This window comes from Ursus maritimus, unplaced genomic scaffold (genome assembly GCF_017311325.1).
Source record: "Ursus maritimus isolate PB19 unplaced genomic scaffold, ASM1731132v1 scaffold_19, whole genome shotgun sequence".
NCBI classification, from domain to species: Eukaryota; Metazoa; Chordata; class Mammalia; order Carnivora; family Ursidae; genus Ursus; species Ursus maritimus.
In genome coordinates, this window is record NW_024424341.1 from 39,425,601 (window position 1) to 39,441,200 (window position 15,600).

General features: G+C 48.0%; 1 protein-coding gene across 1 annotated transcript in view; it reads left to right on the plus strand.

Moving 5' to 3' along the window:
• WDR88 (WD repeat domain 88) overlaps positions 1-15,600 on the plus strand; it is a 41,067-nt gene that overhangs the window by 2,705 nt on the left and 22,762 nt on the right. Inside the window, exons 2-4 of the mRNA XM_040633706.1 lie at positions 7,479-7,589; positions 12,594-12,682; positions 13,928-13,991. Coding sequence (XP_040489640.1) covers positions 7,479-7,589; positions 12,594-12,682; positions 13,928-13,991 — 264 coding nt within the window. The remainder of the gene's footprint in view (positions 1-7,478; positions 7,590-12,593; positions 12,683-13,927; positions 13,992-15,600) is intronic.

Sequence of the window (15,600 nt, forward strand, 5' to 3'; positions counted from 1 at the left end):
CCCCCCCCCCCCCCCCCCCCCCCCCCCCCCCCCCCCCCCGCTTCCGACCCCGTGGCTTCCTGGCGCCTTTAAGATGAAGTCCAGAGATCTGACCATGACTTTCCAGGCCATTTCGCAAAGGGCTCATCTCCCTGTTGTCCCCCTCCCCTGTGACCTGCGGACATCCAGGCCTGTACGCTCCCCCCGCTCCCGCCCCAAGGGTGCCCCGCGGTCCAGGGTGCATGCGTCTGTGGCCATGGGCCGGCCCCGCGTGCTGGCTGTTGCACGGCCGCGCCACCTCCCCGGGCCCGCGGGGACAGGAGCCTGTTCAGCCCCTGCCGCGGCCCACGCGCGCCGGACGCTTGCTCCCCGCTTGGGGTCTTTGCCCCTCGGTTCCCGTCGGCCCTGCAGCGCCTAGATCAAGGCCCGACGAGGCTATAACCTGTTTGTTGATCACGTGAAGGAAGGCTACCTATATAAAAAAGAACTGATTGGGGGGAGGGGCTTACAAAAATTGGAATGTCCTCTATATGCCGTTTTTGTTAGTGCCTCCAAATATGTCTCGGTGTATTTGGAACGTCTCTCGGCAGCGCCTCGGGTCCCTTTCCCTAATGAACCCCAAAAGTACTATGCCCAGAAAAAAAACTCGGAACGGGGGTCCCCAGAAAGGATGATGGAGTTGAGGGATGCCCCCCGTTCCTGCTGGTCTGTTGGCCCATAATGAAACTCCGGTTTTGCCATGAGAGAACGATGACCGCGGAGTTTGGCCTGGAGATCGAGGCAGCTGCAGAATGGGGAGCTGGGGGGCAGCCGCCCGGGGGCCAGGAACCCGGGCACCCACGACAGAAGGAGTCGCGTCCCAGGGAGGAGGCTGGTTCTCCAAGGCCGCTGGACGCCTGGGGCCGCCGCCAGCCGGGCTTGCCTACCTCCCCTGGTGGCCCAGTGCGTCTCCACGCCTGCACGCCGCGACCCCTGGCGGCCAAGTCCCTGTCCCACCTCCGTGCTCCCTGGAGGCGTAGAATGCTTCCTTCCTCGAGTTCCCACACCCCTATGCTCCCTGCAACCCCAGTACCCGCGCCTCCCCTCACCCCTGCACCTACTGCTGAGCCCGCCTCACTCTACCCTGGTCTCCCCATCCAGAGTCCCTGCATCTTCGCACACCCGGGCGGCAGAGCCCCAGACCCTGGTTGCCGCGACCCGCATTCCCTCGAGTTCCTTCACACTCCCCACCTCCCATCACCACATCCCCAGCACACACCCCCGCCCGACACACATCCCCTGCACGCCGTGGGGGGTGGGCAGTGGACCATTTCAGACTTGCTCCTTCTATCCCCCCTCCCTTTTAAAAATATTGCTTTATTGAGACGTAATTCACACAGCATACAATTCACCCATATGAAGTGGGGTTTTAGCATATTCGCAGAGTTCTGCAACCAGGGTCACATCACTGTAAATTTCATCGTCCGGAAAAGAAGCCCCATACTCACAAGCAGTCAGTCAGTGCCCATTTCTCCGCAAGCCAACCTCCCAACTCCAGCCAACTACTGATTGACTCTCTGTCTCTATAAAGTCACTTGTTCTGGACCTTTCCTAGAAAGAGAATCAAACAGCCTGTGGGCTTTTGTGACCGGCTTCTTTTCCTTAGTATAATGTTTTCGAGGTTCGTCCATGTTGCAGGATGTACGAGTACTTCATTGATTTAAAGTAGATACATATGTGTATAATAAATACATTATATGTATCACAAATAGACTTTGTTCTTTAGAGCAGTTTTCAGTTCACAGCAAAGCTGAGCAGAAGATGGAGAGAGTTCTTGCATATCCCCTACCTCCACACACACAAGGCCTCATTATCAACACGCTCCACCAAATGAAATATTTAGAACAATTGATGATCCTACAATGATACCCAAAGTCCACAGTTTACGTTACATTTTCCCTTGGGGTGTCGTACGTTGTATGGGTTTGGACAAGTGTATACTGACGTGTACAGTCATTATGTTCTCATAGAGTTGTTGCACTGGCCTAAAAATCCTCTGTGCTCTGCCTGTTCTCTCTCCAAACCTCCCAGCCCCTGGGAGCCACTGATCTCTTGACTGTCTTTACCGTTTCCAGAATGCTGGATGCATACAGTATGTGGTCTTTTTACACTGGCTTCTTTCACTAGCTATTTCATTAGTAATCTGAAATCTACCAATGAATGTACTGAATCTACTAATGAAAGGGAAGATTCCTTTCATTAGTATCTCCTTTCATTAGTAATGTGAGTTTAAGTTTCCTGAATGTTTTTTTCATGTCTTGTGTGTCTTTTTCATGGCTTGGTAGCTCGTTTATTTTTAACACTGAAAAATATCCCATTATTTGGATTACCGTAGTTTATTTATCCATTCACCTACCGAAGGACACCTTCAGGTTTTTCAAGGTTACTTCCAAGTTCTGGCAATTATGGATAAAGTTGTAAAGACATCCGTGTGCAGGTTTTTGCGTGGACATAAGTTTTAAACTCCTTTAGATAAATACCAAGGAGTATGATTGCTAGATTCTATGTTAAGAGTATGTTTAGTTTTTTTTTGGAAGAGATGTTTATTTATTTATTTTAAAGATTTTATTTATTTATTTGACAGAGAGAGAGAGGCAGCAAGAGAGGGAACACAAGCAGGGGGAGTGGGAGAGGAAGAAGCAGGCTCCCAGCGGAGGAGCCTGATGTGGGGCTCGATCCCAGAACGCTGGGATCACACCCTGAGCTGAAGGCAGACACTTAACGACCGCACCACCCAGGCGCCCCAAGAGTATGTTTAGTTTTATGAGACATTGTCAAACCGTCTTCAAAGGTACCTGTACGATTTTGCATCCCCAGCAACGAATGAGAGTTCCTGTTTCTCCACATGTTTGCCAGCATTTGGTATTGACAGTGTTCCCCATTTTGGCCATGAAATACGTGTGTAGTGGTATCTTATTGTTTTAATTTGCAAACCCGTGATGACAAATGATGTGGAACATCTTTTCACACACTTATTTGCCACCTATATATCTTTTTTTGGTGAGGTGTTTCTGTTAAGGTCTTTGGGTCATTTTTTAATTGGGTTGTTTATTTTCTTATTAAGCTTTGATAATTTGGGGTGGTAATCCTTTTTCATATGTGTCTCTTGCAAATGTTTTCTCCCAGTCTGTGGTTTGTCTCTCATTCTCTTGACATTGTCTTTCACAGAGCGGAAGTTTTAAATTTTTATGAAGTGCAGCTCATCAGTTGTTACTTCTGTGGATTGTGGCTTTGGCATTGTATCTAAGGAGTCATTGCCAGACCCAAGATCACCTCGATCTTCTATGTTATTATCTAGGAGTTTTTAAAACTTGCGTTTTACGTTTAGGTCTGTGATCCATTTTGAGTTTTTGTGAAGGATGTAAGGTGGATGTTTAGTTTTTTGCATGTGGATGTCCAATTGTTCCAGCGCCATTTGTTGAAAGACTATCATTTCTCCATCGTATCGACTTTGCTCCTTTATCAAAGAGCAGCTGGATTTTATTTATGTGGATCTATTTCTGGGCTTTCCATTCTGTTCCATTGATCTATTTCTCTATTCTTTCACTAATACTACACCGTCTTGATCACTGTATCTTTATAGTAAGTCTTGAAGTTGTGTGGTGTCAGTACTTTGTTCTTCTCCTGGATCTTTTGCCTCTCCGTATAAACTTCGTAATCACTTTGTCAATACCTGCAAAATAACTTGCTGGGATTCTGATTGGGATTGCATTGAATCCACAGACCACGTTGGGAAGGACTGATATCTTGACACTACTGAGTCTTCTTATCCATGAACATGGAATATATCTCCGTTTACTTAGTTCTTTGATTTTGTTTATCAGAGTTTTGTAATTTTCTTCCTATATCTCTTGTACATATTTTGTTAGATATATGCCTAAATATTTAATTTTGGGGGGTGTATATGTAAATAATACTGTTTTTAATTTAAAATCCCACATGTTTTGGGCACCTGGGTGGATCAGTTGGTTAAGTGTGTGCCTTTGGCTCAGGTCATGATCCCAGGGTCCTGGGATCTAGTCCAGCATCGGGATCCCTGCTCATTGGGGAATCTGCTTCTCTCTATGCCCCTCCCCCTGCTTGTGCTCCCTCTCTTTCTCTCAAATAAATAAATAAAATCTTTAAAAAAATTCCTCTTGTTCATTTCTGGCATAGCAAAAAGTGATTGGTTTTTGTATTTTATATTAACCTTGGATTCTGGAGTCTTGCCAAAACTGCTGTTAGTTCCAGGAGTTTTTGTCGGTTCTTTTCGATTTTCTACATAGGTGCTAATGTCATCTGTGCATTAAGACAGGTTTGTTTCTTCCTTCCCAATCTAATACCTCTTATTTCCTTTTCTTGTCTTATTGTGTAAGCTGGAAGTTCCAGTACAATGTTGAAAAGGAGTGGTGAGAGGGGAAGTCTTTGCCTCGTACCTGATCTTAGTGGAAAGACTGAGCTTCTCATCATTAAGTATGATGTTAACTGTAGGCTTTTTGTAGTCTTTGGCAAGCTGAGAAGTTCCCCTCTATTTCTAATTTGCTGAGAGTTTATATCATAAATCGCTATTGGATTTTGTTAAATGCTTTTTCTGCACCTATTTATATAGTCATGTGATTTTTCTTTTTTAGCTTACTAATGTGATGAATTATATTAATTGATTTTTAAATATTGAGATAGCCTTGCATACCTGGGATAAATCCCACTTGGTGATGATGTATAATTCTTGCTATACATTGTTAGATTTAATTTGCTAATATTTGTTGAGGATTTTTACATCTATGTTCATGAGAGACATTGGTTTGTAGTTTTCTTTTCTTATAATGCCATTATCTGGTTTTGGTATTAAGATAATGCTAGCCTCGCAGAATGAGTTAGGAAGTATTCCCTCTGCTTCTATATCCTAAGAGAGATCGTAGAGAATTGGTATAATTTTTTCCTCAAAGGTTTGGTAGAATTCACCAGTGAACCCATCTGGGCCTGGAGCTTTTTGTTTTGGAAGGTAATTAGTTACTATTTCAATTTCTTTATTACATAAACACCTATTCAGATTGTCTAATTTTTCTTGTGTGACTTTTGCCAAATTGTGTCTTTCAAGGAATTAGTCCTTTTCATTTCAAATTTGAAATTAGTCCATTTCATTTCATGTGATTAAATTTGTGGAAATAGAGTTATTCATAGTATTCCTTGATTATCTTTTTAAAAAGATTTTATTTATTTATTTGAGAGAGAGAGAGAGAGAGAGCACAAGCAGGATGAAGGGCAGAGGGAGAAGCAGATTCCCTGCTGAGCAGGCAGCCCGATGTGGGGCTCGATCCTGGGACTTTGGGATCATGACCTGAGCCAAAGGCAGATGCTTAATGGACTGAGCTACCCAGGTGCCCCTCCTTGATTATCTTTTTAATGTTCATAGAATATATCTTTCACTTCTGTTATTAGTATTGTCTTATCTCTTTTTTTCTTAGTCAGCCTGGCTAAAGGCTTATCCATTTTAGTGATTTTTTAAAAGAATTTATTTAGGGGCGCCTGGGTGGCACAGTGGTTAAGCATCTGCCTTCAGCTCAGGGCGTGATCCCGGCGGTCTGGGATCGAGTCCCACATCAGGCTCCTCCGCTGGGAGCCTGCTTCTTCCTCTCCCACTCCCCCTGCTTGTGTTCCCTCTCTCGCTGGCTGTCTCTGTCAAATAAATAAAATCTTTAAAAAAAAAAATAAATAAAAGAATTTATTTATTTGAGACAGTGAGGGCATGAGTGGGGTGGGGAGGGACAAAGGGAGAGGGAGAGGCAAACTCCCAGCTGAGCCGGAAGCCCAACCCAGAGCCCAATCCCAGGACCCTGAGATCATGACCTGAGCTGAAGGCAGATGCTTAACCAACTGAGACACCCAGGCATCCCTTTATTGATCTTTTATAAAGAACAGTTTTGGGGTTCATTGATTTTCTCTGTCAATTTCCTGCTTTCAATTTTCATTGGTTTATGCTCTAATTCTCATTCTTTCTTTTCTTCTGCATACTTTGGATTTAATTTGCTCTTCTTTTTCCATTTGCCTAAAGTGGAGGTTCAGATGATTGATTTTAGATCCTTCTTCTTTTTTATATATGCATTCAATGTTATAAATATCCATCTAAGCACTTCCTTCACTGCGTCCCACAAATTTTGATGTCATATTTTAATTTTGTTAGGTTCAAAGTATTTAAAAACTTCTCCTGAGATTTCTTCTTTGACCCATGTGTTATTTAGAACTGTGTTGTTTAGGGGCTCCTGGGTGGCTCAGTCAGTTAAGTGTTTGACTCTTGATCTCAGCTCAGGTCTTGATCTCAGGTCGTGAGTTCAACCCCTGCATTGGGCTCTATGCTGGACATGGAGCCTACTTAAAAAAAAAAAAAAGTGTGTTGTTTCTTCTTTGGAGAAATGCCTATTCAGATGTTTTGCCTATTTTAAAATTGGGTTGTTTCTTTTTTTTATTGTTGAGTTTTGAGCATTCTTTATATAGTCTAGATACAAGTCTGTCATCTGATACACGATTTCCAAAAGTTTTCTTCCATTGTGTGGGTTGTTTTTTCACCCTCCTGATTTTTAATTTTGATAATGCCCAGTGTCACATTGTTGCCGCCACCACCTGTGCGTGTGGTGTCGGAGCTAAGGAACCACTGCCTGACACGAGCTCCGGAAGACTTATAATTATGTGTTCTTCTAAGAGCCTTGTGGTTTTAGTTCTCACATTGAGATCCTTGATCCATCCTGAGTTAATCTTTGTAGATGGCGTGAGGCAATGGTCCAACCTCATTCTTTTGCAGGTGGGTTTTATTTGTCTCAGCATGATCTACTGAAAAGACTAATCTCTCCATTTTTAATTACTTGGCACCCTTGTTAATTAAGGAAGCAATTGACCTAAAATACGAGGGCTTATTTCTGGATTCTCAGTTCTGTTCCATCGATCTCTATGTCTGTTCTTAGGCCTGTAACTCCAGTGTCTTGATTACGGTCACTTTTTGTATGTGGTGAGTTTGGAAATTGGGATTTGTGAGTACTCCACCTTTGATCTTTTTCACTATTGTTTTGGCTATTTTGCTTTCCTTGAGCATCCATGTAAATTTTAGGATCAGCTTGTCGATTTTGGAAAGGAAGTCAGCTGGGATTTTGAGGGGATACTGTTGAATCTGTACATCATTTTGGAAGGTATTTTCATCTTAACAATAGTAAGCTAATAGCTAATCCATGAATATGGGCTGCTTTCCCATGTCTTTGGGTCTTCTAAAATTTCTTCCAACAATGTTCTGTGATTTTCAGAGTACAAGTTTAACACTTTTCTTTTGGTCATTGTTAAATGTATTCCTATTTTGATGCCTTTATAAATGGAAATTTAAAAAAATTTTTTTCCAATTTGTTCATTGCAAGTGTATAGAAAAACAATTGAGTTTTTGATATTAATCTTGTATTTTGTAACTTGCTGAACTCATTCAATCTCTTTACTTTTTTCAGATCCCGTTTAAAGTTCTGACGGGACATGAGGACCTTGTGAGCTCGTGTAACTTCTGTGTGGATGACACAAAGCTCCTCAGTGGTTCCTATGACTGCTCTCTGAAGTTGTGGGTAGGTGGCCTGGTGTAGGTGGGATGAGAACGTCCCAGGAGGAGATAGAAGCTTGTGCCACATCTTATGGAGAGTTCCCCAGTACTGAGTTCCCAGATGCCCAAAGATCCCAAAGACTTGGAGAGAACTTTCCGAGCGAAATGCAAAAGGAGAAGCCAAGTGAGGGTTGAAGCCTAGTGTCGAGCCCCTGGAGAGAGATGAGTTTAGTGTGGTTGCTGGCAGCCTGTTGATTTGGAAACAGTAGGCGTGGGGGATGGGGACCACTGGCGGGGACCACTGTGGGCCCATCCCACACCTACTGTTGGACAGTTCCCACTGTGCCTGGGGCTTACCTGGGATCTCTAAACTGTGGCCTCTCTTTCGGTCTCCTTCTCATTTGGAAAATTCACTTCCTTCCACAGAGATGGTATGGCCAGGCCTAGGTGGTCACAGAGGACAGAAAAGTGCCAGGGTCGGGACCTGTCCATGAGGGGTGGTTGGGAGAGGCAGACTTGAGCATGGCTCAGTGCCCCAAGGTGCAGGAAGCGGGGGCACAAGGAACAGGGGTGTGTGACGGTCAGATGTTGCAGAGACGTGACCACCGAGAACTCTTCCCAAGCCTCTGGGCATAGCCAGCAGACTCTGGAAGGCCTTTCTGGGGGCATTGCTGGTCAGTTAGAAGGGGGTGATGAGGGAGCGGGGTGGGGGATGTCAGTGGCCATCAGGGTCCAGGCCACAGATGACTGTGTGGCTGGAGCTGGGCCCATGGGGGACAGCAGTCCATTCTGAGTTTTGCCATCTCCTCTGGCTTCAGGGGCAGAAGGGGATAGAAAGGAATCTGGGCTGGTTCCTGGGTTCTGGTTTGGGTAATCAGGTGAAGGATAGCTCCTCACCCTCCAGATGACCACAGAGGTCACCTTCTGTGTCCTTAGTGGGTACCAAGGCCAGGCAGACTAAGCAGAAGGGTTTGGGGATGGTCCAAGTGGTTCAGCTGTGTGACCCTGGGTGGTCACATGACCTCCTGGACCTCCCTGAAACTCTCCAGGTCCAGCTGCATGCTGGGCTACCCTGGGTTCTGCCTGGCCTAGGCCTGCCCCCAACAGGCATCCGCTCCCGACCTCTGCTGCGGCTCATGAGCTCCTTCTGGGAAAACTTCTGGTTCCTCTGAGAGCCTTAAAACCTTTCCCAACGCTCTGGGGTGACTGAGAAGCCAAGGGTGAGGGGGCTCTGTGGGTTGTCACCACCTGGGGGGGAGCAGCTTCCAAGTGTGCAGCCTGCTTGGCCAGCTCAGATCCTCCCCACATTCTTCTCACCTTTTGAACCAACGGAGGGACAGGCAGGGGTCTCTGTCTGTTTGAGCCAAAAGGCTCTTGTCTCTAAAAGGGGAAATCCGCCTGTTTCCTCTTGTTGTCCCAAGATTAGAGGCCATCCACTGAGATGTCCCTGGCTCCCCACAGTAGAATAGCTGCCTAGTCCATGCCACTGTATCCAGGTTGCAGTCATTTTGGCCTGTCCAAGTGTCCCCATACCAGCCTTGCTCATGGACTTGCCTGCTTCTGCCGATTTCTCCAGGTCCCTCCTTGCCCCCACCCCCAGCCCCTGCCAGAGTCGCCAGTTGTCTGCCTTGGCTGGCCCCATTGACACCTCCTCCAAGAAGTCTTCTATCCTCCTCCTGGTTCTCTTTTCCCCACCTTTGCCCTTTGGCTGGCTCCTCCTGTGGCTCTCTCTGCCCCAGTGCAGCTGCCATTCCTGAGCACTCCCTGGGTAGATGACTCAGCCATTGCCCTGCACACTGCCTTCTCCTGTCACGGTATCTTGGCCAAACTGTCCTCTTGCTTCTCTCTCCTTTCCCCACTCCTGTCACCTCCCATCTCCTATCCCTCCTCTTGGGCCCCACCCAGAACCCAAGCATCTGATTTAATCTTTTGGAAGCTCCCTTCACCCTCATTGTGGACCATTGTGAATAGTTTGCAAAGTCCATACATGTATGAAGAAGCTGGGGGAAAAAATCATTCTCTCTCTCTCTCTCTCTCTCTCTCTCTTTTTTTTTTTTTTTGAGAGTGACAGTGGAGGGAGTGGCAGAGGGAGAGAGAGAGAGAATCTCAAGCAGACTCCAAACTGAGCACAGAGCCTGATGTGGGGCTTGATCCCAGGACTCTGAGATCATGACCTGAGCCAAAACCAAGAGCCAAACACTTCAGTGGCTGAGCCACCGAGGTGCCCCAGAAAAAAATATCATTCTTAATCCTGCACCCAATATCACTCTAATACATTGGCATGCCTCTTTCCAGTCACTAAGAAATAGCAACTATGGTGGTTTTTCTCATGGCACAGAGAAGAAACAAGAGCCATCACTTCACAACCCTCGAGTTAAGTGTTGTGAAAATGTTGAAATATAAGTTTATTTTTTTCTTGTTCACACACATATAACCATGTTTACAAAACTGAGACCATAAAGAAACGCTGTTTATATAACCGTGATAAACTTGGGGTGTGGGTATTGTCACATTTCCCTATTTTTTCCAACTCTTTATTTGGAGCCCCTCTTTCTCCTTCACTTAAAGTCTGACCAGTGCCCCGTCCTTGAATTATCTGAGTCAATTATCTGAGTCTACAGAGGATTTCCTGCCTCCAAATGCCAGGTGAAGAGGGAGCTATCCTTCCCTTATTTATTTCAAGAAACATTCAAGGGGCGCCTGGGAGGCTCAGTTGGTTAAGCATCTGCCTTCGACTGAGGTCATGATCCCAGCGTCCTGGGATGGAGCCCTGCGACGGGTGCCCTGCTCAGTGGGGAGCCTGCTTCTCCCTCTCTCCCCTGCTCATGCTCTATCTCTCGCTCTCTCTCAAATAAATAAAATACTAAAAATTAAAAAAAGAAACATTCAATACAAAACAGAGCCATTTCCACTGTCTCTGGAATTCACTAACAAAATCTGGCTTGTTTGCCATTTACCTCTTGCGGAAGGATTCTCTTCACAACAGTGCAACTGTTCAAGAAGGCTGCCGGTCTATGGGTGCTGTTCCTCCTCCTGACCAGTAGGTGTCACTATTGAATGCCGAAGCTGCACATGGCCCGCCCCCGCCCCCGCTCCCGCCCCCGCCCCCGCCCCCGCCCCCGAGGCTGGTCCATTTCAGGGCTGCCCTTAGTCGGCCCCCGGCCCTGTGCCGACCGCAGTCCCAGGCCCCACAGTGATTGTTTTCTTAGTTCCAAGTTTGTGCTATAGCCACGCACCAGCCAGGGAGGGTGGATCACACACAGGCTGCCTGGACCGGTTCTTTCCTCCCAAGCCAGTAGACTTGTGAGTCCAGGCTTGCAGCTTGGATGTGTCCTGTCCTGGTGAGTTCCTCTTTGGATTCATGTTGTCCCTTCCTGCCTCTTTTTAGGGCCTTGTGGGTTCCCCAAACACGATCCCACTGTTTCAAGTCTTACGGAGTAGGGGTTGAGGGCCTGGGTCTGTGCAGAAAAGGTTCACCTAGCAGGTGTGAGACCGCTGCGAGGCTGGCCGTGGCCGGCATCTGGGCGCTGGACTGGGCCATGGTGTCCTGCAATCCGCTAAGTGATAAGGAGGGCTCAGTGTACCCAGACTGTTGGCATAAGCCACGTGGTTCATGCTGAGCACCTGCTTTCCTTCTGGGAGTCTGGATTTTGGTGTATGCTAGAGAATCCCCCCAAAAACCCTGGGCCCCAAGGCTCAGGCCCATCTCCCCCATAGACGACAGGTCACGCGTGTTATCACAACTGGTTGCTGGAGGAAGTAGGTGTGTCCCGTGTGACTCACTGGGAGACACTCTTGGAAGCTTGCGCCTGTCTCCTCCGGACTCCACCCTAGGCTCCTTCCCCTTTGCTGATTTTGCTTTGTGTCCTTTGCTGTAATAAATCTTAGCTGTGAGTCTGACTATCTGCAGGGTCCTGTGGGGGTCCTGGAGAATCACCGAGCCTGGGGTGGTCTTGGGGACCCCTGACAGAGGGTTCTTTGCCCCCCAGCACAACTTGAGGTCCTTTTTTTTAAAAATTTTATTTATTTATTTGTCAGAGAGAGCGAGTGCACAAGCAGGGGGAGTGGCAGGCAGAGGGAGAAGCAGTCCTACACGGGACTTGATCCCAGGATGCTGGAATTAGGACTTGAGCCGAAGGCAGACACTTAACTGACTGAGCCACCCAGGTGTCCCTCGACTTAGGCCCTTAATGCAAAGTGGGCTCTGTCCCAGGTAGTACTGTCCCAGGCCTGCCCTGGTCAGGCCAGAAGCTCCCGTGTTCCGTATTTTCACCCAGCAACCCAAGACCTTTCTAGAAATTCATTGTCTTACCAGTAACCCGTTTTTCAAGGGGACTTTCCACCGCAGCTTATCCTGAAAAGCTCTTGGTACGTTTCTAGCTGAGAATATTTCACCTCTGCCACAACGGCAGTTTCACTTTGGCACCCTGTTTTCTTCTCTTCATGCTCTCGAGTTATTGTCTGGCGTCGAGCTCATCGTGCTCTCCAGTCATCAACCGCCAGCATGCTAACCTTGGCCGGCGTGCTGGGATTTGTTTTAACCGCTCCCCTGAGGTGCCTGGTGCCAGCATGCCCGCCGTCCCCTCTGACCCCTGATGAATCTTTTTCGGCACAAGTCTTTGACCACACTTCGATTAGGAGAGACCCCTCGGAGTGGCATTGCTGGGTCAAAGGGTGCGAACTTTTCACAAGTTCTTGGAGGTCTTGTGAGATTCTGCCAAGCCCCTTTGGCCAGGAGAGACGGAGGAACTTGTCTGCGGCTCTGCCCCCACAGGGGCCTGTTTGGGTCTGGTCCCTGTGCAGGGGAGCGGGTGTGGGTCTCCAGGGACGTTGTGGGGGGGCAGGGCACCCTTGCTACTCGGGGGGGGCTGGAAAGTTCTTTTGCCCATTGGAGCGGGGCGCGGGGTGCAGGACCAGGGGTTGTCACACTTCGCCGTTGTGGACAAGCTCAGGGCTGCTGGCGAGCTCAGGGCACGGCTTCCGCCAGTGGTGCAGTGACTTCTCTCTCCCTCTCTCCTGTTGATTTGAGGATGCTGTGGATGGCTTGGTCATTCGGGATTTTGAGCACGGGCCCAAAGCTCCTGTTTTAGAGTGCAGCGTGACAGCTGACAGCAGAAGGTGACCTTTCCTTCGTCTGGCGCCGGGCAGGAGGAGCGAGGAGGCAGGCCAGTGTGCAGCCCGCCAGGGACGCTTTTCTGTTCTCTTGGCAACTACGCTACCCTTCTCCCATCTATGTCCCCACGGTTCCCACGTTTTGCTTTAAGAGTCAAGGGGCTGTGGCAACTCTTTGAAAATGTAAAGCGCTGAAAAGACAGCATGTGTCGTGGCTCAGACAAAGCCAGTCTGCCTTTCCTTCATGGAGATGCTTTTCTGTGCTCACACCCATGGCCCGGCTGAAGCTACAAGGGGCCACGGGGACTGAGTCCCAGGGGGCATCTCACAGGGGAAATGGAGGCCCAGGACACAGGGGTGCAGCCCAGCTAGGAGGCAGCCACGTGCCCCCAGAGCCTCTGGGAGGCATTTGCTGAAGCCCCTCACATGCACATGAGATGGGCCTTTAAAACACAAGGGGCTTTGCTTTTTTTTTTTTTTAAGATTTTATTTATTTATTTGTCAGAGAGAGACAGAGAGAGAGTACACACAAGCAGGGGAGAGGCAGAGGGAGAGGCAGGCTCCCCTCTGAGCAAGGAGCCCCATGCGGGACTGAATCCCAGGACCCTGGGATCACGACCGAGCTGAAGGCAGAGGCTTAACTGACTGAGCCCCCCAGGCGCCCCAAGGGTTTTGCTTTAAAATAGATTTGCTTGTACCCCAAGCAGCAGCTACAAAGCTGGTAAAAACTCGCGTGGGAATTTATCTTCCATGGGGGACACGGATTGCCACAGAAACATGCAATGGGAGAGAGGTCCATGTATATTAGTATGGACAAAGGTACATTTATGTTATTTTACTAAATGCACAAGAAAACGTTTCAGAACAAAGCGAGCTGTCAAAGTGCTCCCGTAAAAAAACAGACCCGTGAGCAGAGAAGGAAAGGGTTGGTGCGTGTGAGTGGTAGGTATCCCCTCAGAAGAAGACCGTCATTCACAGAAGAGAAGAAACAGTCCCGTTCGTGCCTTGAAGATGGAAGGACGTGTCTGGGTGGCAGAGGGACTCAGGAAGAGCGTGCGGTGGCGCCTTGCCGTGAGGTTCCGTCTGCTTCCAGGGAGGCTCCGGGAGGGGGCTCAGGGAGCATCGTGAGAAAGATTCGGATATTACTTGCAATCTTGATCCTAAGTTACAGACATTTTCTCTGAAGAACTTTCTGGGTTTTCCCCCCCATAGAACGCATAGCCATAACCGTCTGGGTCATTTTCTTGGCAGAATTATCACAGCGTCCTATGACAAAGCGGTGAGGGCTTGGGACCTTGAGACAGGCAAGCTGCTGGTGAGTGTGGCCTGCCCAGTGCAGCAGCCCTGGCTCTTGACTGGGCATGCTGGGGGGGTGGGTGCCGGCTGAGGGGGCCTGGGGTGGGAAGGGAAACCAGTCTTTCAGAAAAGGAGAATTTTCTCAGGGACACCAGGTGATGGAGGGGGAGCATCGGGGAAGGAAAGCTCCTTGGGGCAGGCAGAGGAGGGCTTTTGCTGGAAGGATGGGAAGGGTTTGGATACTGAGCAGGGGGAGTGGTAGAGAGAGGAGCATGGCACCCCAGGCTGAGGGAACTGCGCAGGAAAAGACTCTCCCCTGCGGGGGTGTTGGGATTTGATGGGGCAGGAAGTCGAGCTGAGGCCATGGGACAAAGGCCCTGCGGTCAAAACATGAGTGTTCTGGGGAGGGTCCTCTCCCGAGCTTGGAGGGGCCACCATCCATCCATCCAAACCAGCCTGAGACTCCCTCCCTCTCTGTCCTGTGCCCCAGCAGCACCGTCCCTGCCGAGGGGGCTCCCCAGGGAGCTCCTTATCGCCTCCCCTTTCCTCCTCTTTTCTTCTTAGTGCAAAGATCAATTTATAGTCACCGTAAACACCCCAGAGATTGTAGTTAATATCTTGGCACCTCTTTTCCTATGTCTGCACACATTTCCAATGAGCACGGGTGAGTACGTTCTGTTAACAACGTAGCATCATTCTGTGTGTACTTTCTGGATCTTGACTTTTTTTTTTTTCACTCAAAAATAAATGGTGGGTAAGTACACTTGGACGTCATCCTTTTTTCATGGATGCGTGGATTCCATGGTATGGGTAAGTCAGGCTCTATGGCGCTATTCCCTGGTAAAAGGACATTAAGGCTGTTTTTACTTTTCTCTATCATAAGTGGTACTATGATGAGGAAACTTTGAGTGTAATTTTTCATATGCACGATCCAATATTTTCAAGGAAATAGAGCTGAATTTTATTGCTAATTTGGTATAGAAAGATGGTCTTTTAAAAATTATCCTCTGGACATCCATGCCAACTCCTCTCTGAGGCACCAGGGGAGTGCTCACTATCTCACAGGCCAGACAGCATGATTTTTAAAAAATTTTAGCCACTTTAGTCGGTGGGAAAATGAGACTAGCGTTGATTGCTCCTGACTTTGAGCGTTTATACCAAATGTTTGTTTCTTCTCTTGTACATTTCCTGCTCTTGTCTCCAGCCAGTTTTTCTATTTGAGATGCTTTTCTTTTTCTTCTTCAAACATCTTTTTCGTGCTTTGATTTATTTTTCTTGCACCAGTGATCCATGCCCCTTGCCAACTAGAGAGCTGAATTAGTTATCCACCACTGCTTGACAAATTAGCCCAAAACTTAACAGGTTGAAACAACAAGCACTTATTATCTCCCAGTTTCTGATAGAAATCTAGGAGCAGCTTAGCTGGGCAGTTCTGGTTCAAGTTTCTTACAAGGTCACAGTTCACATGTCACCTGGGGTTACAGTCACCTGAAGGCTCAACTGGGGCTGAAGGCTCCACTTCCAAGATGGCACCCTCACATGGCTTTGGTCAGGAGCCCTCAGTTGCTCTCCCCCATAGGGAGGCTTGACCATTCTCAGGACATGACAGTTCGCTCCCCCAGAGTATG